This window comes from Catharus ustulatus, chromosome 23, assembly GCF_009819885.2.
Source record: "Catharus ustulatus isolate bCatUst1 chromosome 23, bCatUst1.pri.v2, whole genome shotgun sequence".
NCBI classification, from domain to species: Eukaryota; Metazoa; Chordata; class Aves; order Passeriformes; family Turdidae; genus Catharus; species Catharus ustulatus.
Window position 1 is genome coordinate 915,971 of NC_046243.1, and position 25,164 is coordinate 941,134.

General features: G+C 37.4%; 1 protein-coding gene across 1 annotated transcript in view; it reads left to right on the plus strand.

Annotated features, from left to right (window-relative positions):
- Positions 1-22,096, plus strand: part of NPEPPS (aminopeptidase puromycin sensitive) — a 36,334-nt gene extending 14,238 nt beyond the window's left edge. Inside the window, exons 4-23 of the mRNA XM_033079128.1 lie at positions 258-379; positions 1,188-1,295; positions 2,106-2,306; positions 4,860-4,956; positions 5,073-5,106; positions 6,219-6,333; positions 8,088-8,252; positions 9,525-9,629; positions 9,895-9,955; positions 10,550-10,659; positions 10,983-11,046; positions 12,719-12,858; positions 13,186-13,320; positions 14,084-14,303; positions 15,918-16,060; positions 17,094-17,150; positions 18,276-18,383; positions 19,228-19,383; positions 19,487-19,534; positions 21,773-22,096. Of these exons, the coding sequence (XP_032935019.1) occupies positions 258-379; positions 1,188-1,295; positions 2,106-2,306; positions 4,860-4,956; positions 5,073-5,106; positions 6,219-6,333; positions 8,088-8,252; positions 9,525-9,629; positions 9,895-9,955; positions 10,550-10,659; positions 10,983-11,046; positions 12,719-12,858; positions 13,186-13,320; positions 14,084-14,303; positions 15,918-16,060; positions 17,094-17,150; positions 18,276-18,383; positions 19,228-19,383; positions 19,487-19,534; positions 21,773-21,916 (2,333 nt within the window). The 3' untranslated portion in view covers positions 21,917-22,096. The remainder of the gene's footprint in view (positions 1-257; positions 380-1,187; positions 1,296-2,105; positions 2,307-4,859; positions 4,957-5,072; positions 5,107-6,218; positions 6,334-8,087; positions 8,253-9,524; positions 9,630-9,894; positions 9,956-10,549; positions 10,660-10,982; positions 11,047-12,718; positions 12,859-13,185; positions 13,321-14,083; positions 14,304-15,917; positions 16,061-17,093; positions 17,151-18,275; positions 18,384-19,227; positions 19,384-19,486; positions 19,535-21,772) is intronic.
- The last annotated feature ends 3,068 nt before the right edge of the window (positions 22,097-25,164 follow it).

A 25,164-nucleotide genomic window follows, 5' to 3' on the forward strand; every position in this document is an offset into this window, starting at 1 on the left:
CACCTGCAGTCTCAGGGCGTTTGTTTGGGGTTGATTTGGGATCAGACCCCCCAGATGTGATTTTGTCCCCAGCTGTATTTGTGTCCCCAGATGTGTTTGCGTCCCCAGGTGTATTTGTGTCCCCAGATGTATTTGTGTCCCCAGGTGTGTTTGTGTCCCCAGATGTGTTTGTGTCCCCAGCTGTATTTGTGTCCCCAGCTGTATTTGTGTCCCAGGTGTGTTGTTGTCACCTGCAGTCTCAGGGTGTTTCTCTGCAGGCACAGGCACTCTCAAGATTGACTTTGTGGGGGAGCTCAATGACAAGATGAAGGGATTCTACCGCAGCAAGTACAGCACGGCCAGCGGCGACACGCGCTACGCCGCCGTCACGCAGTTCGAGGTGATTTCATTTTATTTTATTTTATTTTATTTTGTTTTATTTTATTTTATTTTATTTTATTTTATTTTATTTTATTTTATTTTATTTTATTTTATTTTTTTATAATTTGTTTTATAATTTATTTTATTTTATTTTATATTTTATTTTATTTTATTTTTTTAAATTTTATTTTACTTTATATTTTATATTTCTATTTTTATTTTATTGTATTTTATTGTATCTTGTATTGTATTTTGTTGTATTTTAGATTTTATTACTTTATTTTATTGATTTTATTTTTATTTTATTTTTTAGATTTTATTTTATTTTTATTTGTATTTGCATTTTTTATTTTATTTTTATTTTTATTTGCATTTTTTATTTTTTATTTTTATTTGTATTTGTATTTTTATTTCTATTTTATTGTATTTTATTGTAATTTATTGTATTTATTTATTTTATTTTATTTTTATTTTATGGATTTTAATTTTAAAATGTTTTAATTTTATTTTTTTAATGTTTTAATTTTTACTTTATTTTATTGTATTTTAAATTTTATTTATTTTATTTTATTTATTTATTTATTTTAAAATGTAGTTTTATTTTATTTAGTTTTATTTTATTTTAAAGAATTTTTTATTTATTTTTATCTTTATTTGTTTTATTGTATTATATTTTATTGTATTTTAAATTTTTTAAATTTATTTATTTATTTATTTAATTCACTTTCAATTCTCTTTAACTCTCTTTCAATTCTCTTTAAATTCTCTTTAAATTCCCTTTAAATTCTCTTTAATTCTCATTAATTATTTTGATTTTCTTTTTCCAGGCCACTGATGCTCGCAGAGCTTTCCCCTGCTGGGATGAGCCTGCAATTAAAGCAACTTTTGATATTTCCCTGGTGGTTCCCAAAGACAGAGTAGCTTTGTCAAATATGGTAAGTTTATACTTATATTATTCTATATATTATTATTATATATTCTCATGTATTGTATTATAACATTATTATTTATATTTATGGTTATATTTATATTTTTCTATTTATTTTAATTTATATTTTTCTATTTCCACAACCCTTTCCTCTTCAAAAACCCAACATTTAGGTGAAAAAATTCAACTTTTATCCCCAAATTGCTCTGGTCTGGCTTTGGGGCTGATTGAAAATTTAGATTTGAAACTGTGATTTGAAGTTCTCCTGAAATTCTGATGGAAGTTTTGATTTGAAATTTTGATTTGACATTCTCTCAAAATTCTGATTGGAAGTTTTGATTGGAAATTGTGATTTGAAATCCTCCTGAAATTCTGATGGAAGTTTTGACTGGAAATTGTGATTTGAAATTCTCCTGAAATTCTGATTGGAAGTTTTGATTGGAAATTGTGATTTGAAATTCTCTCAAAATTCTGATTGGAAGTTTTGATTTGAAATTGTGATTTGAAATTGTGATTTGAAATTCTCCTGAAATTCTGATTGAAAGTTTTGATTGGAAACTGTGATTTGAAATTATGATTTGAAATTGTGAATTGAAGTGCTCTCAAAATTCTGATTGAAAGTTTTGACTTAAATTTCAAGACCTTTAAATCCCCAAACACTCCACAACCCTCTCCTCTTCAAAACCCCAACATTTAAGTAAAAACCCCTAAATTTTTGGGTCAGCCTTCAAAAACCCAACATTAGGTTAAAATTTCCCATTTTTGGGTTGCCCAAAGCGCATTTTTGATGGCACCCAACCCCTGTGTCTGTCCCCAGAACGTGCTGGAGCGGCGGCCGTACCCCGACGACGAGAGCCTGGTGGAGGTGAAGTTCGCGCGCTCGCCGGTCATGTCCACCTACCTGGTGGCCTTCGTGGTGGGCGAGTACGACTTCGTGGAGGCGCGCTCCACCGACGGCGTGCTGGTGCGCGTCTACACGCCCGTGGGCAAGGCCGAGCAGGGCAAGTTCGCCCTCGAGGTAAATCTCTGGATTGTTGTTGTATTCCTGGGTTTTTGGGACTTTTTGTAGATTTTTTGGGGATTTTTCGTCTATTTTTGGGGATTTTTCGTCAATTTTTGGGAGATTTCTCATCAGTTTTTGGAAGATTTCTCGTCAATTTTTGGGAGATTTCTCGTAGGTTTTCAGAGGTTTTTCATGAGTTTTTTGAGGATTTCTCATGGTTTTTTTGGGATTTTTTTCCATGGTGGTTTTTTGGGTTTTTTCCTCATTTTTGGGGATTCTTTTGCACTCTGTGCTGGTGCGCGTCTACACGCCCGTGGGCAAGGCCGAGCAGGGCAAGTTCGCCCTCGAGGTAAGGACAAATTCAATTTTGTTTTAATCTCTGGATTGTTGTTGTATTTCTGAATTTTGGGGATTTTTGGGGGATTTTTTGGTCAATTTTTGGGGATTTTTCGTCAATTTTTGGGAGATTTCTCGTTGGTTTTTGGAGATTTTTCATGGGTTTTTTGGGGATTTTTCTTGGGCTTTTTTGGGGTTTTTCATGAGTTTTTTGGGGATTTTTTGTCATTTTTTAGGGAATTTTCTTGGCTTTTCTGTGGGTTGTATTTGTAGGTTTTGGGGACTTTTTGTTATTTTTTGAGGATTTTTCATGGTTTTTGGGGAATTTTTCATCTTTTTATGGGGATTTTTCGTCAATTTTTGAGGATTTTTCATGGTTTTTGGGGGGGATTTTTCTTGGGTTTTGTGAGGATTTTTAATGGGTTTTTTTAGGATAATTAATGGGGTTTTTTGGGGTTTTTCATCATTTTTTTGGGATTTTTCATCAATTTTTGGGAATTTTCCTTGGGTTTTTTGAGGATTTTTCATGGGGGTTTTTTGGGATTTTTTCCATGGTGATTTTTTGGGGTTTTTTCCTCATTTTTGGGGTTTTTTTTGCACTCCGTGCTGGTGCGCGTCTACACGCCCGTGGGCAAGGCCGAGCAGGGCCCTCGAGGTAAAGACAAATTTAATCTAAACTTAATTTAATTTATCTTGGATTTTTAGTGGGTTGTGTTCCTGGGTTTGGGGGCTTTTTTGTAGATTTTTTTTAGGATTTTTTGTCAATTTTTGGGGATCTTTCCTCAGTTTTTGGAAGATTTCTTGTCAATTTTTGGGAGATTTCTCGTTGGTTTTTGGAGATTTTTCATGGGTTTTTTGAGGATTTTTCATGGTTTTTTTGAGGATATTTAATGGGTTTTTTTTGTTTTTAAATGGGTTTTTTTGTGATTTTTTTCCATGGTGGTTTTGGGGTTTTTTGCTCATTTTTGGGGCATTTTTTGCACTCCGTGCTGGTGCGCGTCTACACGCCCGTGGGCAAGGCCGAGCAGGGCAAGTTCGCCCTCGAGGTAAAGAGAAATTCAATTTAATTTAGTTTATCTTGGATTTTTGTGTTCCTGGGTTTTGGGGATTTTTTGTTGATTTTTTTAGGATTTTTTCGTCAATTTTTTGGCATTTTTCGTCAATTTTTGGGACATTTCTCGTCAATTTATGGGAGATTTCTTGTTGTTTTTCTGAGATTTTTCATGGGGGTTTTTTTTATTTTTCTTGTGTTTTTTTGGGTTTTTAATGAGTTTTTTGTGGGCTTTTCTTCAATTTTGGGGGATTTTTCGTCAATTTTTGGAAGATTTCTCGTAAATTTTTGTGAGATTTTTCGTTGGTTTTCAGAGATTTTTCATGGGTTTTTTGGGGTTTTTAATGAGTTTTTTGTGGGTTTTTTTTCAGTTTTTGGGATTTTTCATCAATTTTGGGGATTTTTCTTGGGTTTTTTGGGGATTGCTGATGGGGTTTTTTGGGTTTTTTTTCATGACGGTTTTGGGATTTTTCTCTCATTTTTGTGGCAATTTTTCGCCAATTTTGAGGGAATTTTCTTGGGGTTTTTTCAGGATTTTTCATGGGTTTTTGGGGGGATTTTAGGTGGTTGGTTTGGGCTTTTTCCCCTCTTTTTTGGCGGATTTTTCATTGTTTTTTGGGGTTTTTGTTTTGGTTTTTGTGGGTAGTGGCTGTGCCCGTCTACACGCCCGCGGGCAAGGCCGAGCAGGGCAAGATCGCCCTCGAGGTAAAGAGAAATTTAATTTAATTTCAATTAATTAAAATATCTGGGACTTTGTGGGTTGTGTTCCTGGGTTTTTGGGGATTTTTTGTAATTTTTAAAAATTTTTTCGGGGTTTTTTTAGGCATTTTTTGTCATTTTTTGAGGATTGTTCGTCTTTTTTTGAGGATTTTTCATCATTTTTGGGGGATTTTTCTTGGGTTTTTTGAGGATTTTTAATGGGTTTTTTGGGGGATTTTCATGAGATTTTTGGGGATTTTTAGTCAATTTTGGGGAGATTTTTCATCAATTTTTGGGAGATTTCTTGTCAATTTTTGGGAGATTTCTCGTTGTTTTTCTGAGATTTTTCGTGGGTTTTTGAGGATTTTTAATGGGTTTTTTTGGGGTTTTTCATTCATTTTCCCCAATTTTTCTCATTTTTTCCCATTTTTCCCCCACCATTTCCCCCCTTTAACCCCTCCTCTCCTCTCTTTTTTTTCCAGGTTGCTGCTAAAACTCTGCCTTTTTACAAGGATTACTTCAACGTCCCCTACCCCCTCCCCAAAATTGATCTCATAGCTATTGCAGACTTTGCTGCTGGTAAAGAATTCCATTTATTGCTGCAATTATTTAATTTAAAATTTTTAATTAAATAAACAACAACATTAGGAAGAAGATCAATAATAAATTATTTTTTTTCTATTTATTTTATGAAGGTGCCATGGAGAACTGGGGCCTTGTTACTTATAGGTATGGTTTAAAATTCTGGTTTTTTCCCCTCTCTTTGTTAATTAATTGTTGGATTATTAATTGGGTTATTAATTAATTTGGTTGTTAATTAATTGGGTTATTAATGAATTCATTTCAGACAGCTCTGATTGCTGGGTGAATTATTGGGGAATTATTGGGCAATTATTGGGGAAATATTGGGAAAAAAATAGGAAAAAAATGGGAAAAATTGGAGAAAATATTGGGAAAATACTGGGGAATTATTGGGAAAAAAACAATTCCCCAATATTTTCCCAATAATTCCCTTTATTTTCCCCAATAATTCCCCATTTTCCCCACAATATTTCCCAATAATTCCCCAATATTTCCCAACAATTCCCCAATAATTCCCTTTATTTTCTCCAATATTTCCCCAATTATTCCCAATAATTCCCCAATAATTACCAAATAATTTCCCAATATTTCCCCAATAATTCCCCATTTTTCCCCAATTATTCCCCAATATTTCCCCAACAATTCCCCAATAATTCCCTTTATTTTCTCCAATATTTCCCCATCTTTTCCCCAATATTTCCCCAACAATTCCCCATTTTTCCCCAATATTTCCCCAACAATTCCCCATTTTTTCCCAATTATTCCCCAATATTTCCCCAATCATTCCCAATAATTCCCCAATAATTACCAAATAATTTCCCAATACTTCCCCAATAATTCCCCATTTTTTTCCCAATTATTCCCCAATTATTCCCCAATATTTCCCCAACAATTCCTCATTTTTTCCCAATAATTCCCCATTTTCTTTACCAATAATTCCCCATTTTTTCCCCAATATTTCCCGATAATTCCCCAATATTTCCCCAACAATTCCCCAATAATTCCCTTTATTTTCTCCAATAATTCCCCATCTTTTCCCCAATATTTCCCCAACAATTCCCCATTTTTTCCCAACAATTCCCCAACAATTCCCCAATTATTCCCCAATATTTTCCCGATTATTCCCCAATATTTTCCCGATTATTTCCCAATATTTTTCCAATTTTTTCCAATTATTCCCCAATAATTCCCCAATAATTCCCCATTATTTCCCCACTATTTCCCCACCATTTCCCCACTCTTTTGTGTTTCTCTCCCAGGGAGACTGCCCTGCTCATCGACCCCAAGAACTCGTGCTCGTCGTCGCGCCAGTGGGTGGCTCTGGTGGTGGGGCACGAGCTGGCTCACCAGTGGTTTGGGAACCTCGTCACCATGGTACCTGACCTCTTAAAATTCAATTTTTTATTTCAATCTGCTTCTTATCCTGACCAAAATCTGGGTTTGGGTGTCCTTACTGTGATAAAAGAATTGATTTTATATTTAAATGGTGATTTATCGTCATCAAAATTCAATTTTTTTATTTAAATCTGCTTCTTATCCTGCCCAAAATCTGTATTTGGGTGTCCTTACTGTATTAAAATAATTAATTTATTATTTAAATGGTGATTTATGGTACCTGAACCCCCCAAAATTCCAATTTTTATTTCAATCTGTTTCCTATCTTGACCAAAAACTGTGTTTGGGTGTCCTTACACAGAGCTTAATGTGTTAAAATAATTAATTTATTATCTAAATGGTGATTTGTGGTACCTGAACTCCCCAAAATTCTCATTTTTTATTTCAATCTGCTTCTTATCCTGCCCAAAATCTGGGTTTGGGTGTCCTTACTGTATTAAAATAATTAATTTATTATTTAAATAGTGATTTATGGTAATCAAAATCCTATTTTTTCTTACAGTCAGCTTCTTATCCTGCCCAAAATCTGTGTTTGGGTGTCCTTACATAGAGATCACTGTGATAAAATAATTAATTTTATATTTAAATGGTGATTAAATGGTGATTTATGGTACCTGAATCCCCAAAAATCTCATTTTTAGTTCAGTCTGATCCTTTTCTTGCCCAAAATCTGTATTTGGGTGCCCCTACACAGAGCTTGCTGTGATAAAATAATTAATTTTGTATTTAAATGGTGGTTTTTGGTACCTTACCCTTTAAAATTCAATTTTTAAATTTAAGTCTTCCTATACTATTCTGACCAAAATCTGTGCTTGGGTGTCCTTACTGTGATAAAATAATTAATTTTGTATTAAATGGTTGTTTATGGTACCTGAAGCCCCCAAAATTCCATTTTTTATTTCAATCTGTTTCCTATCTTGACCAAAAACTGTGTTTGGGTGTCCTTACACAGAGCTTAATGTGTTAAAATAATTAATTTATTATGTAAATGGTGATTTGTGGTACCTGAACCCCCAAAAATCTCATTTTTAGTTCAGTCTGATCCTTTTCCTGCCCAAAATCTGGGTTTGGGTGTCCTTACTGTGATAATAGAATTAATTTTTTATTTAAATGGTGATTTATGGTCATAAAAATTCAATTTTTAATTCAAATCTGTTTCCTATCTTGACCAAAATCTGGTTTTGGGTGTCCTTACACAGAGCTCACATATAATGTAGTATGTGATATATAATTTTATTGCTATTATTCTAATAAATATTTATTTGTTCTGCACCAAAGCAAGCATCAAACAGGTGTAAAAATTGAATATTTTTCTATATTATATATACATAATATATAAAATAATCCTATAACTATGACTCCAATCAATCTCATTCTGCTCTACCACAAACTTTACAATTCCCTGATGATTCCTGCCCTGATTCTGGTTTTTTATGTCCTTTAGGAGTGGTGGAATATACATAATATACATAATATAAATAAAACACATAATATACATAATATACATAATATATTAAATAATTCTATTGCTCTAACTCCAATAAATCTTATTCTGCTCTGCACCAAACCAAGCATCAAACAGGTGTAAAATTGAATATTTTTCTATATTATATATGTATAATATATGAAATAATTCTGTTTCTCTAACTCCAATAAATCCTATTCTGTTCTGCCCTAACCTGACCCAATTCCCTGATGATTCCTGCCCTGATTCTGGTTTTTTGTGTCCCCAGGAGTGGTGGACACACCTGTGGCTGAACGAGGGCTTTGCCTCGTGGATCGAGTACCTGTGTGTGGATCACTGCTTCCCCGAGTACGACATCTGGACCCAGTTCGTGTCGGCCGACTACACCCGCGCCCAGGAGCTCGATGCCTTGGACAACAGCCACCCCATCGAGGTCAGCACTCAGTCACACCTGGTTTTTTTCATCTTTTCCACCTGTTTTTTTCAAATTTTTAATTTTTTTTCAACTTTTCCTTGGAGTTAAAAAGGGAATTTTGTCGTCGGCGCGGAGCGAAGCGGAATTGTGGAAACTCGGGGTTCTGATTTCCCTGATGGGTTCTGCCCCCCAAAAACTCCTCTGGAATTCCTAGAGATCTAATTTTTAGAAATCTAATTCCTCAAGATTCCAATTCCTAGGAATTCCAATGTTTTAAGGAAAATTTGGTGAGATAAATTTTGGGAAATGAACTTGTCATGAGCAAAGCGGAATCCGGAGCTGTGGAAACTCAGGGAATTCTGTTCTGCCTGAGGGATTACCCCCCTAAAAACTCCCTTGGAATTCCTAGAAATGTAATTCCTAAAGATTAATTCCTCAAGATTCTAATTACTCAGGATCCTAATTCCTTGGGATTCTAATGTAATAAGGAAAATTTGATGAGATAAGTTTTGGGAAATGAACTTGTCATGAGCGAAGCGGATTCCAGAGTTGTGACTGCACCCTGGGGGTTCTGCCCTGAAAAACTCCTCTGGAATTCCTAGAGATCTAATTTGTAGAGATCTAATTCCTCAGGTTTCTAATTCCTTGGGATTCTAATTCCTCAGGATTCTAATTCCTAGGAATTCAAATGTTGTAAGGAAAATTTGGTGAAATAAATTTTGGGAAATGACCTTGTCATGAGCGAAGCGGAATCCGGAGTTGGGGCTGAGCTCTGGGGGTTCTGCCCTGAAAAACTCCTCTGGAATTCCTGGAAATCTAATTCCTAAAGATTGAATTCCTTGGGATTCTAATTCCTCAGGATTCTAATTCCTTGGGATTCTAATTTAATAAGGAAAATTTGGTGAAATTAATTTTGGGAAATGAATTTGTCATGAGCAAAGCGGAATCCGGAGCTGTGGAAACTCCGGGAGTTCTGTTCTCTCTGAAGGGCTCTGCCCCCCAAAAAAACTTCTGCTTTTTGACTTTAAAACTGATTTTCCTTGAGATTTTCACCTCTAAAATTGATATTCCCCTTTAAAACTGATTTTATTTCAGATTTTCCCCTCCAAAACGGACATTTTCCCTCAAATTTTCACCTCTAAAATTGATTTTCCCTCAAATTTTCACCTCTAAAATTAATTTCCCTTCCTTTTTTTCACATTAAAACTGATTTTCCTTCCTATTTTCACCTCTAAAAATCTGATTTTTGTCCACCCAGCTCCTTCTCACTGTTTTTATTTTTTTTCCCAGGTCAGTGTGGGCCACCCCTCCGAGGTTGATGAAATTTTTGATGCCATTTCCTACAGCAAGGGAGCCTCTGTCATCAGGATGCTGCACAACTACATTGGGGATGAGGTAAAAAAAAATAAAATTTATTGAAATATTTTTATTAATAGAATTGCTCAGGTGCAGATTTTTCAGGGCATTTTAAAATTTTTTATTTTAAATTTTTTTTATTATTTTTTAGAAATTATTGGGGATGAGGTAAAAAAATAAATTTATTTAAATATTTTAATTTATAAAGTTACTCAGGTGCAGATTTTTCAGGGCATTTTTTAATATTTACAGCCTGATTTTTGGGGAAGAAAAATGTGAAATTTCCATTTTTGTGTTTTGCCAGGATTTTAGGAAAGGAATGAATTTGTACCTGACCAAGTTCCAGCAGAGAAATGCTGCCACAGGTGAGTGGGGTGGGCACCAAAAAATCATTTCTGCACTCAAAATTCCTGATTTCCCACCTGAGAGAAGTAAAATTATTAAAATTTAAAATTATTTAATGAAATAAAAATTATATAAATAAATATATTGTAAATAAATAAAAACTAATAAAGAATGTATATAATTAATATATTTTCTATATAAAATAAAAATATTTAGTTTAATAAAATTTAATTGAAAATTATTAAACTTTAAAATTATTTAATGAAATAAAACATTATATAAATAAATATAAATAAATAAAAATAATGAAGAATTTAATGTTAATTTTTATATCACAAGGTGGATTTATTGGATATTTTTAGTAGTAAAGAAGTTGAATTTTCCTCTCTCTCCTCCCTGAGGAGTTTTAAAATATTTAATTTATTTTTTTGCCTGTCATCTGTTAAATTTTTAAATTTCAATAAAACACCAAAGTATAAAAAGTGGAGGAAAAACCCAAAATTCCCAATCCTGTCCTTGATAAAAGCTGAGTCTGACAGTCCTGATTCAGATCCCTTTTTTTCCTTTTTTCCTTTTTACATTTTTTCCTTTTTTTTTACCTTTTTTTCCTGCAGAGGATCTCTGGGACAGCCTGGAAAAAGCCAGTGGCAAACCCATCGCTGCTGTGATGAACACGTGGACCAAACAAATGGGATTTCCACTCATTTATGTGGAGGCTGAGCAGGTAAAAATAAAATTATGCTTTAATTTTGGATCAAAATTAAAAATATTTCCTAATTTTGTGCATTCCCTTGGCAATAAGGGTGATAAAAATTGAATTATGCTTTAATTTTGGATCGAAATTTAAAATATTTCCTAATTTTGTGCATTCCCATGGAATTAGGGGATGGCAAAAATGGAATTGTACTTTAATTTTGGGAAAAACCCAAATTATTCCATCAAACCCAGGGCAGTGACACACAGAGACTGGAATTAAACCTGCAAATCATCCCCTTGTCTCATTTTCTTGCTTTTTTTCCTTTTTTTTCCCATTTTTTTTCCTCTCAGCAAGAAGATGACAGAGTGCTGAAGTTGGTCCAGAAGAAATTCTGTGCCAGTGGGCCCTATACAGGTAAGAGTAGGAAAAAAATCCCAATTTTAAATGGATATTTTAATTTTTATTACTTTTTTTTTTTACCAAAAGCAGCAATTTTGGCCTGGATAATGTGGGAAAATCTGAGGAAATCCAAAGTTGGGCCTCACCCACTCGTGGTTTCCATATCTTGGCATTTTTTGCCTCAAAATTCCTTCAAAAATGGAAATTTTAGGGCCAGAGCTGATTTATGATTTATGAAATAAATGAAATAAAAAGTCCTCAGGAGGAGCCACTGCTGATTCCAGCGCTGATTCCACTCATTTTCTGTGCTTATCTAAATTAAAATGTTTGGCTTCAAAGTTGATTTGAAGATTTTGGGGGGTTTTAACTCTAAAACTGTTCCTTTTCTCAGATTTTTTATTCTAAAACTCTCATTTTCCCTCAGGTTTTTGACTTTAAAACGGACATTTTGCATCAGATTTTAGAGTCTAAACATGACATTTCCCTCAGATTTTTGAGTTTGAAATGGATATTTTCCCTCAGGCTTTCACCTGACATTTCCTTCATGTTTTTACCTCTAAAACTGATATTTTCCTTAGGTTTTCTTACCTGTAAAACTGACATTTCCCTCAGATTTTTGACTCTAAATTTGACATTTTCCCTCAGATTTTTGACTCTAAAATTGACATTTCCCTCAGATTATGAGTCTAAGCCTAAAATTTCCCTCAGGTGTTTTTTTACCTGTAAAACTGATATTTTCCCTTAGACTTTTGATTCGAAACCTGACATTTTTCCCTCAGATTTTTACTTCTAAAACTGATATTTCAGATTTAGGCCTCTGATTTGGGCCTTCAGATTTGGGCCTTGAGATCTGGACATTTTCCTCAGGCTTTTACCTCTAAAAAATACGACATTTCCTTTCAGATTTTCACCTCTAAAAATGACATTTCTCCCAGATTTTCAACTCAAACTGACATTTCCCTCAGATTTTTGACTCTAAAATTGACATTTCCCTCAGATTTTTGACTCTAAAACTGACATTTTCCCTCAGATTTTCACCTCTAAAACTGACTTTTCCCTCAGATTATTGAGTCTAAGCCTAAAATTTCCCTCGGTTTTTTTTTTTACCTGTAAGACTGACATTTTCCCTCAGACTTTTGATTCTAAACATGACATTTTTCAATCAGATTTTTACTTCTAAAACTGATACTTCAGTTTTAGGCCTTGAGATTTGGGCCTTCAGATTTGGGCCTTGAGATCTGGGCCTGCAGCTGGGACCATCTGAGCTCGTTTTTTCAAATTTTTTCCCATTTTTTCCCATTTTTCACATTTTTAATTTCCATTTTCCCTCTTTTCCAGGAGAGGATTTCCCCATGTGGATGGTGCCCAGCTGTGCCAAAATGCAGATTTTGAGGGACAAACTGAACTCTAATACTGGCATTGTCCTCAGGCTTTTACCTCTAAAAATTGTGACATTTCCCCTCAGATTTTCACCTCTAAACCTCCCGTTTCTCCCAGATTTTTGACTCTAAAACTGACATTTTTCCCTCAGATTTTTACTTTTAAAACTGATATTTCAGATTTGGGCCTTGAGATCTGGGCCTTCACTTCCGATTCCATTTTCAGTGCCGGCCCTGCAGCTGGGACCCATCTGAGCTCGTTTTTTTCCCATTTTTCCCATTTTTAATTCCCATTTTCTCTTTTCCAGGAGAGGATTTCCCCATGTGGATGGTGCCCATCAGTATTTGCACGAGTGAGGACCCCAGCTGTGCCAAAATGCAGATTTTGATGGACAAACCCGAGCTCACTGTGGTGTTGAAGGACACCAAACCAGAGCACTGGGTCAAGGTGAGTCCTCAACATTTCATTTTCCTTTTCCCTTTTTTATTTCCCTTTCCCTTTGGAATTTGGGATTTCCTCCCTGTTTTATTTCCTACTCCTCCTCTTTTTATTTCCTATTTTCCTACAATGTCAACTGGAATTTTTTGGGAATTAAACCTGGAAAATCTGAAATTAAAGGCAGGATTTGAGTTGAGATGTGGTGGCATTTTTAGTCATTGTTATCCTTATTATGGGTATTGTTATTATTTTATTATTTTGTTACCATTATAATAATTATGATAAGATATTTAATGTAGGAATCCATGTGGAATTGTGCATTTTTGGTGTTTGCAGCTGAACCTGGGCACGGTGGGGTTTTACCGCACCCAGTACAGCCCGGCCATGCTCGAGAGCCTCATCCCGGCCATCAGGGACCTGTCCCTGCCCCCCGTGGACAGGCTGGGGCTGCAGAACGACCTCTTCTCCCTGGTGAGACCTGGGAGGGGGGAAATTATCCTGGGGTGGAGGGAAAATATCCTGGGGTAGAGAAAATCCCGTGGGATTGGGGGAAAATATCCTGGGATGGGAGAAAATCCACTGGGGTTGGGGGAAAATCCACTGGGATTGGGGTAACCAAACTATCCTGGGACAGAAAAAATCCTGTGAGATTGGGGTAAAATCCAATGAGATTGGGGTAAAATCCCATGGGATTGGGGGAAAATATCCTGGGGTTGGGGGAAATGCTCTGGGATTGGGGGAAAATACACTGGGGTTGGGGGGAAATTATCCTGGGATAGAGAAAATCCTCTGGGGTTGGGAGGAAATTATCCTGGGATGGGGGAAAATCCACTGGGGTTGGGAAAAAAATTGCATGGGATTGGGGGAAAATATGATGGAGTTGGGGGGAAATTATCCTGGGATAGAGAAAATCCCATAGGACTGGGGGAAAATATCCTGGGATAGAGAAAATCCCATGGGATTAGGGGAAAATGCTCTGGGATTGGGGCAGAATGGATGAGCTATTTAAAAAATGGGATCAAGATTAATAAAATTAATCCCTGTAGTTCCCCAATAATCCAAAAAATAACCTGCTAAAATATTTAAAATTGAGATTAATCCCTTTATTTCCCTAATAACCAATAAAATAACTTGATAAACCATAAAAAAATTGGGATTAATCTCTATATTTCCCTACTAACCAACCCAATACCCTCCCAAATAATTAAAAAACCCAATTATTTTTTCCCCCCAGGCCCGAGCTGGAATCATCAGCACCGTGGAGGTTCTCAAAGTGATGGAAGCTTTTGTGAATGAGCCCAACTACACGGTGTGGAGCGACCTGAGCTGCAACCTGGGCATCCTGGGCACGCTGCTGTCCCACACTGATTTCTATGAGGACATCCAGGCCTTCGTCAGAGACGTCTTCTCCCCCATTGGGGAGAGGCTGGGCTGGGATCCCAAACCTGGAGAGGGTAGGGGGGGATTTGGGGGGGGATTTGAGGGGGATTTGGGGGGATTTGGGGGGTGGGTGGGGTGTGGGGGGTTAATAAATTGTCAGGGATTTGAGGGAAATTCAGTTATGGGGTTGGGATCAGGAGTGTTAATAAATTGTCAGGGATTTGGGAGAAATCTGCTGGGAAATTCAGTTTTGGGGTTGGGAATAAGGCATCAGGGATTTGGGGGAATCTGTTGGGAAATCCTAGTGGATTTGGGAATCCTGAGTGTCAATAAATCAGGGATTTGAGGGAAAATTAAGGTATGGGGTTGGGGGTAAGGCATCAGGGATTTTGGGGAAAAAATTCAGTTATAGGGTTGGGGTATGGAGTGTCAATAAATCAGGGATTTGGGGGAAAAAAACTGGGAAATCCAAGTGGATTTGGGAATAAGGCATCAGGGATTTGGGGAAAATCTGCTGAGAAATCCAAGTGGATTTGGGAATCTGGAGTGTCAGTAAATTATCAGGGATTTGGGAGAAAAAATTCAGTTATGGGGTTGGAAGTAAGGCATCAGGGATTTGGGGAAAAATTTCAGTTATGGGGTTGGGTATATGGAGTGTCAATAAATCAGGGATTCGGGGAAAAAACTGCTGGGAAATCCAAGTGGTTTTGGGAATCCTGAATGTTAATAAATTATCAGGGATTTGGGGGAAAAAATTCAATTATGGGGTTGGGAATATGGCATCAGGGATTTGGGGAAATCTGCTGGGAAATCCAAGTGGGTTTGGGAATCCTGAGTGTCAATAAATTATCAGGGATTTAGGGGAAAATTCAGGTATGGGGTTGGGAATCCTGAGTGTCAGTAAATCAGGGATTTGGGAAAATCTGCTGGGAAATCCAAATGGATTTGGGAAACTGGAGTGTCAATAAATTATCAGGGATTTGGGGGGAAAAATCCAGTTATGGGTTTGGAAATCCTGAGTGTCAGTAAATCAGGGATTTGGGGGAAACTGTTGGGAAATTCAGTTATGGATTTGGGAATCCTGAGTGTCAATAAATCAGGGATTTGGGGAAGAAACTTGTGGGAAATCCAAATGGATTTGGGAATAAGGCATCAGGGATTTGGGGGAAAAAATCCAGTTATGGGGTTGGGAATCCTGAGTGTCAATAAATCAGGGATTTAGGGGAAAACTTCTGGGAAATTCAGTTATGGGTTTGGAAATCCTGAGTGTCAGTAAATCAGGGATTTGGGGGAAAAAACTGCTGGGAAATCCAAGTGGATTTGGGAATCCTGAGTGCCAATAAACTAGGAATTTGGGGAAAAATCAAACAGGGCAAAGCTCCCAAATAATTCCATTCTTTCCATTTTTTCTCACTCCTAGGCCACCTAACTGCTCTTTTGAATGGTCTGGTCTTGGGAAAACTGGGGAAAACTCCCAAATAATCCAATTTTTCCATTTTTATAAATTCCTAGGCCACCTGGATGCCCTGCTGAGAGGTCTGGTCTTGAAAAAATTGGGCAAAACTCCCAAATAATCCCATTTTTTTTGTTTTTCTCACTCCCAGCTGTCTTTTCACGGGGTTTAGTCTTGGAAAAACTGGGGAAAACTCCCAAATAATCTCATTTTTCCATTTTTCTTTTATTCCTAGGCCACCTGGATGCCCTGCTGAGGGGCCTGGTCCTGGGCAAGCTGGGCAAGGCCGGGCACAAGGCGACGCTGGAGGAGGCTCGGCGCAGGTTCCGGGAGCACGTGGAGGGGAAGCAGCTCCTGTCTGCTGACCTGAGGAGCCCTGTGAGTCCTGGGGGGATCCTGGGCTCCCCAAAATCTGCCCCAATCCTTGGCAAAAGGGTCACAGTGAGATTGAGGCAGGGGGGGAGGTGGGATCAATCAAAGTTTTGTTTTCCCGGCTTTTGGAATTGCTGAGATTTTGCTGGGATTGAGGAAAACATAAAAACATCACTGCAGTAAATTGTTAAAACTCAGGGAGGAGCAGTGCTGGGGATTCCACATGTAGAAGATTTCTTTTATTGGAACACAAAAATTTTTCTCCACCACATTCAGGAAGATCCCTTTAATTGAAATATTAAAAAATTTTCTCCACCACATTCAGGAAGATTCATTTAATTGGAACACAAATATTTGTTTTTCCACCATATCAGGAAGATTCCTTGAATTGAAATATAAAAAAAAATTTCTCCACCATATCAGGGGGATCCCTTTAATTAAAATATATAAAAAAAATTTCTCTACCATATTCAGGAAAATTCCTTTAATTGAAATATGAAGAAATTTTCTCTACCATATCAGGAAGATCCCATTAATTGAAATATTAAAAAAATTTCTTTACCATATCAGGAAGATCCCATTAATTGAAATATTAAAAAAATTTCTTTACCATATCAGGAAGATCCCTTTAATTGAAATACCAAAAATGTTTCTCCAGCATATCAGGAAGGTTCCTTTAATTGAAACACAAAATTTTTCTCCACCATGTTCAAGAAGATTCCTTTAATTTAAATATAAAAAAAATTTCTCTACCATATCAGGAAGATTCCTTTAATTGAAATATGAAAAACTTTTCTCCACCATGTTCAGGAAGATTCCTTTAATTGAAATATAAAAAACTTTTCTCCACCATGTTCAGAAAGCTGTCATAGACTAACTGAATCAGAAATCAAAAATAAATGAAAAATAAATTAAATTTTAAAATAAATTAAGTGCATTTTCAGGCAGAAATTTCCAAGCCAGTTCAGTAAGAATTGCTGCATTTCCCAAAGTGTGATGGAAGTTTTTGATTTTGGATTTCATTGCTCTTTTCCCCCAGGTCTATGTGACTGTGCTGAAGCACGGGGACAGCTCCACTCTGGACACCATGCTCAAGGTGGGAGCTCACCCTGCACAACCTCTCATTCCCCAAAAATCCTTTATGGGATTTATCCACAGCCAGCTTCAATCCTTTCTGTAAACTTTTCAAAATCAATTTATTCCTGAGATGGGGAATGGTTTATGGGATTTATCCACGCCAGCTTCAATCCTTTCTGTAAACTTTGGAAAATCAATTTATTCCTGGGATGGGGAATGGTTTATGGGATTTATCCACAGCCAGCTTCAATCCTTTCTGTAAACTTTGGAAAATCAATTTATTCCTGGGATGGGGAATGGTTTATGGGATTTATCCACAGCCAGCTTCAATCCTTTCTATAAACTTTGGAAAATCAATTTATTCCTGGGATGGGGAATCATTTGTGGGGTTTATCCACAGCCAGCCCAAATCCTTTCTATAAACTTTGGAAAATCAGTTTATTCCTGGGATGGGGAATCATTTATGGGATTTATCCACAGCCAGCCCCAAATCCTGGGTAATTTTCCTTTGGGAATTTCTCCCTGTCCTGCTTGACCTTTCTACAAAATCAATTTATTTTTGGGATGAGAATTCATTGGGAATTATCCACAGCTGGGGTTGTGGTGTGAAATTCCCTTGGAAATTTCTATAAATTTTTGAAAATCAGTTTATTCCTGGAAAAAGGAATAATTTATGGGATTTATCCACAGCCAGCCCTAATTCCAAGTTGTGCTGTAGAACTTTTTGGGAATTTCTCCTTGTCCTGTTTGACCTTTCTATAAAATCAATTTATTTTTGGGATGGGGAATCATTGGGATTTATCCACATCCAGCCCAAAATCCAGGTTTTGGTGTAAAATTCCCTTGAGAATTTCTCCCTGTCCTCCTTGACCTTTCTTTTAACTGGTGAACATCAGGGCTTCTTAAAATATGAATAATATTAATACTAATAATACAATATAAATATAATTATCAATCTTTTATTATTGATAATTTCACATGAACATTTAATCATTTATTCCAGCGAGGCCGATTGATCCCTGATTAACTCTGATGAATAATTAGAGGCTCTGCCATGCCCAGAGGGCTCATTAGGAGGGGGATTAAGGATTATTAATTGATTATTAATGGATTATTAATGACCTGGGGTGTGTCTGCCCTGCAGCTGCACAAGCAGGCCGACATGCAGGAGGAGAAGAACCGGATCGAGCGCGTCCTCGGAGCCATCTCCCAGCCTGAGCTGATCCAGAAAGTTCTCACCTTTGCACTTTCAGTGAGTTCCTGGGCCAAATTCCTGGGAAATTTGGGATATTCCCAAAGGAATTGGGAGCTCTGGGGCAGGAGCTGCAGGATTCTGTCAGATACAACCTGACACCCATCAGTCAGGCAGGGTGTTGGCAGCAGTCCCATCCCATGGTGGCTGCATCCTCCTGCAGTGACAGATGTGGCTCAGCTGGAGCAGTGCTCCTGTACAAGGTGCAGTTTCCCTCCCAAGCTCCAGTGGAGATGTGGAGAAATCCGGTTTTCCTCTGGAGTCCAGTGGAGAAAGGGGCTCCCTTAGTGTCCCAAACCCTCTGTTTTTATCTTGGTAAGAAATGTTGGGCTCTTCCCCCTGGCTGGAGCAACTCCCAATGGGATGCAGTAATTTTATCAGTGCCACAGTGGGACTCAATGGCCAGGAGCAGAAAATGACTGGCTGGAGGAAGGATGGGTTGTGAAAAGATAAAGAACACTGCCCCAGCTGGTTTATAAACCATGGCCATGAACAGGAGATATCCCATGAGATAAAGAACACTGCCCTGCCTGGTTTATAAACATGGCCATGAACAGGAGATATCCCATGAGATAAAGAACACTGCCCTGCCTGGTTTATAAACCATGGCCATGAACAGGAGATACCCCATGAGATAAAGAACACTGCCCCACCTGGTTTATAAAATATGACCCATTAGCAGAATATCTCCCACAGAGATCAGGATCACTGCCCCACCCTCAACAGCTGCTGATAGAATCAATACCTTTGATCACACCCTGTGTTGTAACCTGCGGTTTATAATCGTGAAATTACTGTAATTGAAAAAAAAATGTGAAAATAATTTGAATTTTTGCCTCCCCAGGAAGAGGTACGTCCCCAGGACACGGTGTCAGTGATTGGAGGAGTGGCTGGAGGCAGCAAACAGGGCAGGAAAGCAGCTTGGAAATTCCTAAGGGACAACTGGGAGGAGCTTTATAATCGCTACCAAGGTGGATTTTTAATATCCAGATTAATTAAGGTAATTAAGATCCCCTGAGGAAAAGCCCTTCTCTCAAAGTTTGGGGTGGAAATGTTGAATTTTAGCTTTAATTTTATTTTTTTTCCCTCCCTTTTTTTTTCAGCTCACAGTGGATGGATTTGCAAATGATAAAATGGCTGCAGAAGTGAAGGTGAGGATTTGGGTTTGTTAATTAGGCATTGATGAATTTGGGGTCGAATCTTGGTGGGTTTTGGGGTTTTAGGTTTTTTTGGATTTGTTGGAGTGGTTTAAATCAGGATTTTGGAAGGGATTTGGAATTTTCTGGTTCTTTCATTTCAGTAGAGTTTGGCAGCTCTGAGTGTCCCCAAAAAAGAAAAATTTTAAATATGCAGAATTCAGGCCCAAAGTGACCCAAGGTGACCAAAAATGACCCAAAATGTCCCAAAGTGACCTGAACTGATCCAGACTGACCCAAAATGACCCGAACTGACCCAAAGTGACCCAGAATGTCCCCAATGTCCCATCTCTGTCCCTTTCAGGCATTTTTCGAGTCGCACTCGGCGCCCTCAGTGGGGCACACAGTGCAACAGAGCTGTGACATCCCAAATGTCCCAAAATGACACAAAGTGACACAAAGAGATCCAAAGTGACCCTGACTGACCCAAAGTGACACAGAGTGACACAAACTGACCCAAACTGTCCCATTTCTGTCCCTTTCAGGCATTTTTCGAGTTGCACTCGGCGCCCTCAGTGGGGTGCACGGTGCAGCAGAGCTGTGACATCCCAATGTGCTAAAGTGACACAGAGTGACCCAAAATGACCCAAACTGTCACACAGTGTCCCATCTCTGTTTCCCCAGGCATTTTTTGAGTCCCACCCGGCTCCCTCTGCGGAGCACACGGTGCAGCAGAGCTGTGACATCCCCAAAGTGACACAAAGTGACACAAAGAGATCCAAAGTGACCCTGACTGACCCAAAGTGACACAGAGTGACCCAAAGTGACACAAACTGTCCCATTTCTGTCCCTTCCAGGCATTTTTCGAGTTGCGCTCGGCGCCCTCGGCGGAGCGCACGGTGCAGCAGAGCTGAGACATCCCCAATGTCCCAAAGTGACACAGAATGACCCGAAATGACACAAAGTGACCCAAAGTGACACAAAGTGACCCAAAGTGACCCAGAATGTTCCAAAGTGACCCCGACGGACCCAAAGTGACACAAAGTGAATCAAAAATGTCCCAAAGTGACACAAAGTGACACAAAGTGAATCAAAAATGTCCCAAAGTGACACAAAGTGACACAAAGTGACCCAGAATGTCCTCGAAGTGTCCCATTTCTGTCCCTTTCAGCCATTTTTCGAGTCGCACCCGGCGCCCTTGGCCGAGCGCACGGTGCAGCAGTGCTGTGACATCCCAAAGTGACACAAAGTGACCCCGACTGACCCAAAGTGACCCAAAATGACTCAAAGTGAATCAAAAATGTCCCAAAGTGACCCAAAGTGACCCGAACTGACCCAGACTGACCCAAAATGACCACAGTGTCCCATTTCTGTCCCTTCCAGGCATTTTTCGAGTCGCACTCGGCGCCCTCAGTGGGGCGCACGGTGCAGCAGAGCTGTGACATCCCAAATGTCCCAAAATGACACAAAGTGACACAAAGTGACCCAAAGTGACCCTGACTGACCCAAAGTGACACAAAGTGACCCAAAGTGACACAAACTGTCCCATTTCTATCCCTTCCAGGCGTTTTTCAAGTCGCACCCGGCGCCCTCGGCCAAGTGCACGGTGCAGCAGTGCTGTGACACCCCAATGTCCCAAAGTGACACAAAGTGACACAAAGTGACACAAAGTGAATCAAAAATGTTCCAAAGTGACACAAAGTGACCCGAACTGACCCAGACTGACCCAAACTGACACACAATGTCCCATTTCTGTCCCTTTCAGGCATTTTTCGAGTCCCACCCGGCTCCCTCCGTGGGGCGCACAGTGCAGCAGTGCTGTGACACCCCAATGTCCCAAAGTGACACAAAGTGACACAAAGTGACCCAAAGTGACCCAGAATGTCCCCAATGACCCATCTCTGTCCCATCTCTCTCTCCCCAGGCATTTTTTGAGTCGCACTCGGCGCCCTCAGCGGAGCGCACGGTGCAGCAGAGCTGTGACACCCCAATGTCCCAAAATGACACAAAGTGACACAAAGAGATCCAAAGTGACCCTGACTGACCCAAAGTGACCCTGACTGACCCAAAGTGACACAAAGTGACACAAAATGTCCCCAAAGTGACACACAGTGTCCCATCTCTGTCTCCCCAGGCATTTTTCGAGTCGCACCCGGCGCCCTCGGCGGAGCGCACGGTGCAGCAGTGCTGTGACATCCCAAAGTGACACAGAGTGACACAAAGTGACCCCTGTCTGTCCCTTGTCCCTTTCAGGCATTTTTCGAGTCGCACCCCGCCCCCTCGGCGGAGCGCACGGTGCAGCAGTGCTGCGAGAACATCGCCCTGAACGCGGCCTGGCTGCGCCGCGACTCGGAGCAGCTCCAGCGCTTCCTGCAGCAGCGGCGCGGCCCCGAGTGACCCCGGTGACCCCTGGGTGACCCTGAGTGACCCCAGTGACCCCTGGGTGACCCCAGTGACCCCTGGGTGACCCCAACTGACCCCGGGTGACCCCGGGATGGGAGGAGCCAGGACAGCCCCAATCCACACTCTGGGTTCAGCTCTCCTTTCCCTGCTCTTTTCTTTGTTTAGTTCTTCCCTTTCTTTCTTTTTTTTCCATCTTATTTTGGTTTGTTTTTTTTTTTGTTTGTTTATTTCCCCTTTTTTAGTTTTTTTTTTTCCTTTTTTTTTTCTCTTTTTTCCCCTTTTTTGGGTTTTTTCCCTTTTTTTTGGTCTGTTTTCCTATTTTTTTTTGTTCCCCCCCCTTTCTTTTTTTCCTTTTTTTTTTGTTTTATTTTCCCCTTTATTGTGTTTTTTTCCTTTTTTTTGGTTTTTTCTTTTTTTGTTTTTTTCCCTTTTTTGTTTTTCCCTTTTTTCTAATTTTCTGCCCTCTTTTTTCCCCTTTTTTTTTATTTTCTTTTTTTTTGTTTATTTTCCCTCCTTTTTTGAATTTTTTCCCTTTTTTTCTGTCTTTTTCCCCCTTTTTTTTGTTTTTTTCCCCCTCATTTTTTGTTTTTCTTCCCCCTTTTATTTTTTGGTTTCCACCACCCTTTTTTGGTTTTTTTTTTTTCCCTCTCCTTTGGTTTATTTCTCCCTCTTTTTTTGGTTTTTTCCCTGTTTTGTTCCCCTATTTTTTGTTTATTTTCTCCCACTTTTTTTATTTTTTTTTCCTTATGTTTTGTTTATTTCTTCTTTTTTTTTTTGTGTTTTTTCCCCCTTTTTTGTTTATTTCTCCTTCTTTTTTTTCATTTTTTTCCCCCTTATTTTCATTTTTCCCCTAATTTTTTCTATATTTTTCCCCTTATTTTTATTTTATTTTTTCCCTTATTTTTTCTTTATTTCTCCCTCATTTTCTAATTTTTTTTTCCCTTTTTGCTGTGTTTTTTCCTTTATTTCTTCCTCCTCCTCCTCCTCCTCCAGCCCTGGGGATTTGCACCGTGAATGTCAAATTTCTCTGGTTCCTGCTCACACTCCAAGAAATTTGGAAAAAATTCTCTTCTGGAATAAACAACAACAACAAAAAATTTATCCACAATTCTGCAGAAAGAAAAAAAAAAAGAGAGAAAAAAACAAAAAAACCACAACAAACAAAAAAATAAAAAAAAAATTAAAAAATGAAAATAAAGAGAAAAATCTGTAAATATGATAGTAATAAAATAGAGCATAAAAAAAAACTGTGAAACTTCCTCAAGCCTTGTCAGTAATTGAAAATAATTCAAATATTTAACTCCTTTCCCTTTCCTGACATTTATTGAGATTTTTCTGGGGTTTTTTTTACATTTTTTCACCCTAAAAAAGAAAATCCAGGGGGTTTTGTGTCTTGTGTGGAACTGGGGCAGAATTTGGATTTTTGGGGAGATTCCTTGAGGATTTTCAGAGTTCCCCCTTTTCCTTTTTTTTGTGTTATTTCTCTGTAAAAAATAAAATTAAAAAATTAAAATTAAAAAAATAAAAATTAAAAATCACACACACACACACAAATTTAAATCCTACCCAAAAAAAACCTGCAAAGAATGCTAAAAATCAAACAAAAAAAATTAAAAATCCCACCAAAAAAATCCTACAAAAAATACTAAAAATTCCACCAAAAATTTTTTTTTAAATCCTACAAAAAATATTAAAAATTCCACAAAAATTATTTAAAATCCCACAAAAGAAAACTGAAATACCACAAAAAAGCCATTAAAAATTCCACAAAAAAACCCCACCAAAAAATATTAAAAATCTCACTCAAAATAAATTTAAAATCCCACCACAAAAATTTTAAATCCCACAAAAAAAATTAAAAGTACCACCAAAAAATATTTCTAAAAATCCACAAAAAACCTAAAAATTCCACCCAAAACATTTAAAATACCACAAAAAATATTAAAGATCCCACCAAAAAAAATTAAAAATCACACAGAAAAAATTAAAAATCAGACAAAACAATTTAAAAATCCTACCAAAAATATTAAAAATCCCATTAAAAAATCCTACCAACAAATATTGAAAATTCCACAAAAAATATTAAAAATTCCTCTAAATTATTAAAAACCCCACTAAAAAATAAAAATGCCACCAAGAAATTTAAAATTCCACAGAAAATTAAAATCACACCAAAAAATAGCATAAATGCCACAAAAAATACTAAAAATCCCACCAAAAAATTAAAAACCCCACAAAAAATATTACAAATTCCACCAAAAAATACTAAAAATCCCATCAAAAAATTTAAAATCCTTTAAAAAAATTAAATCCCACAAATATAATTTAAAATCCCATCCAAAAAAATTTTAAATCCTACAAAAAAAAAATTTAAATCCTACAAAAAATTAAAATCCCACTAAAAAAAAGTAAAATCCCACTAAAAAAAATTTTTAAAATTGTACCAAAAAATATTTAAAATCCCACAAAAAATCCCTAAAAATTCCACGAAAAATACTAAAAATCCCAATTAAAAAAAAATTAAATCCTTAAAAAAAAAAAATTAAAATGCCACCAAAAAATTTTAAAATCCCACAAAAAAAATTTCAAATCCCACCCAAACTCCCCCTTTTCTGTCCCCCCTCCCCTTTGTGGAATTTTAAATTTTTTTTTCTCTCCCAGCCACACAAACCCCCCAGTTTGGTGCAGCAAAATTTGATTTTTTTTTCATTTCCCATCCAGCTCCTCCCTCCCTTGATTTCCCTTGAAAAAAAAAAAAAAATTTGGGATTCAGAGCCTTAAATTGATGAAAATGATGAAGATGATGAAGATGTGCCATCAAACCACCACAAAATCCACAAATTTGGGATTTATTTTCTTTTTTTTTTTCCCCTTCCCCTTTTTTCCTTTTTTTTTTTTCTTTAATAATTTGTATTTGGTGTGGTTTAACTGTTTAATTTTAATTTTTTTTTGTTTTTTAAATCAGATTTAACTTGGCAGAGCTTCCCCCTCCTCCCTCGAGACATTTTTGTGCTATTGTTTAAGAAAAAAAAATCACAAAAAAAATCAAAAAACTCTGCAAAAAAATTAAAAAAAATCAACAAAAAAAAAAGAGTACAAAATAAATAATAATAATAAAAAAAAAAGATTTAAAAGAGTTGGCGTTAATAAAAATGTCAATGTGAAATTCCTGTCCTCACCTCGTGTTCTGTTTGCAGAAAGGACCAAAATTGGGATTATTTGGAACCTGAAAGGACCCAAAA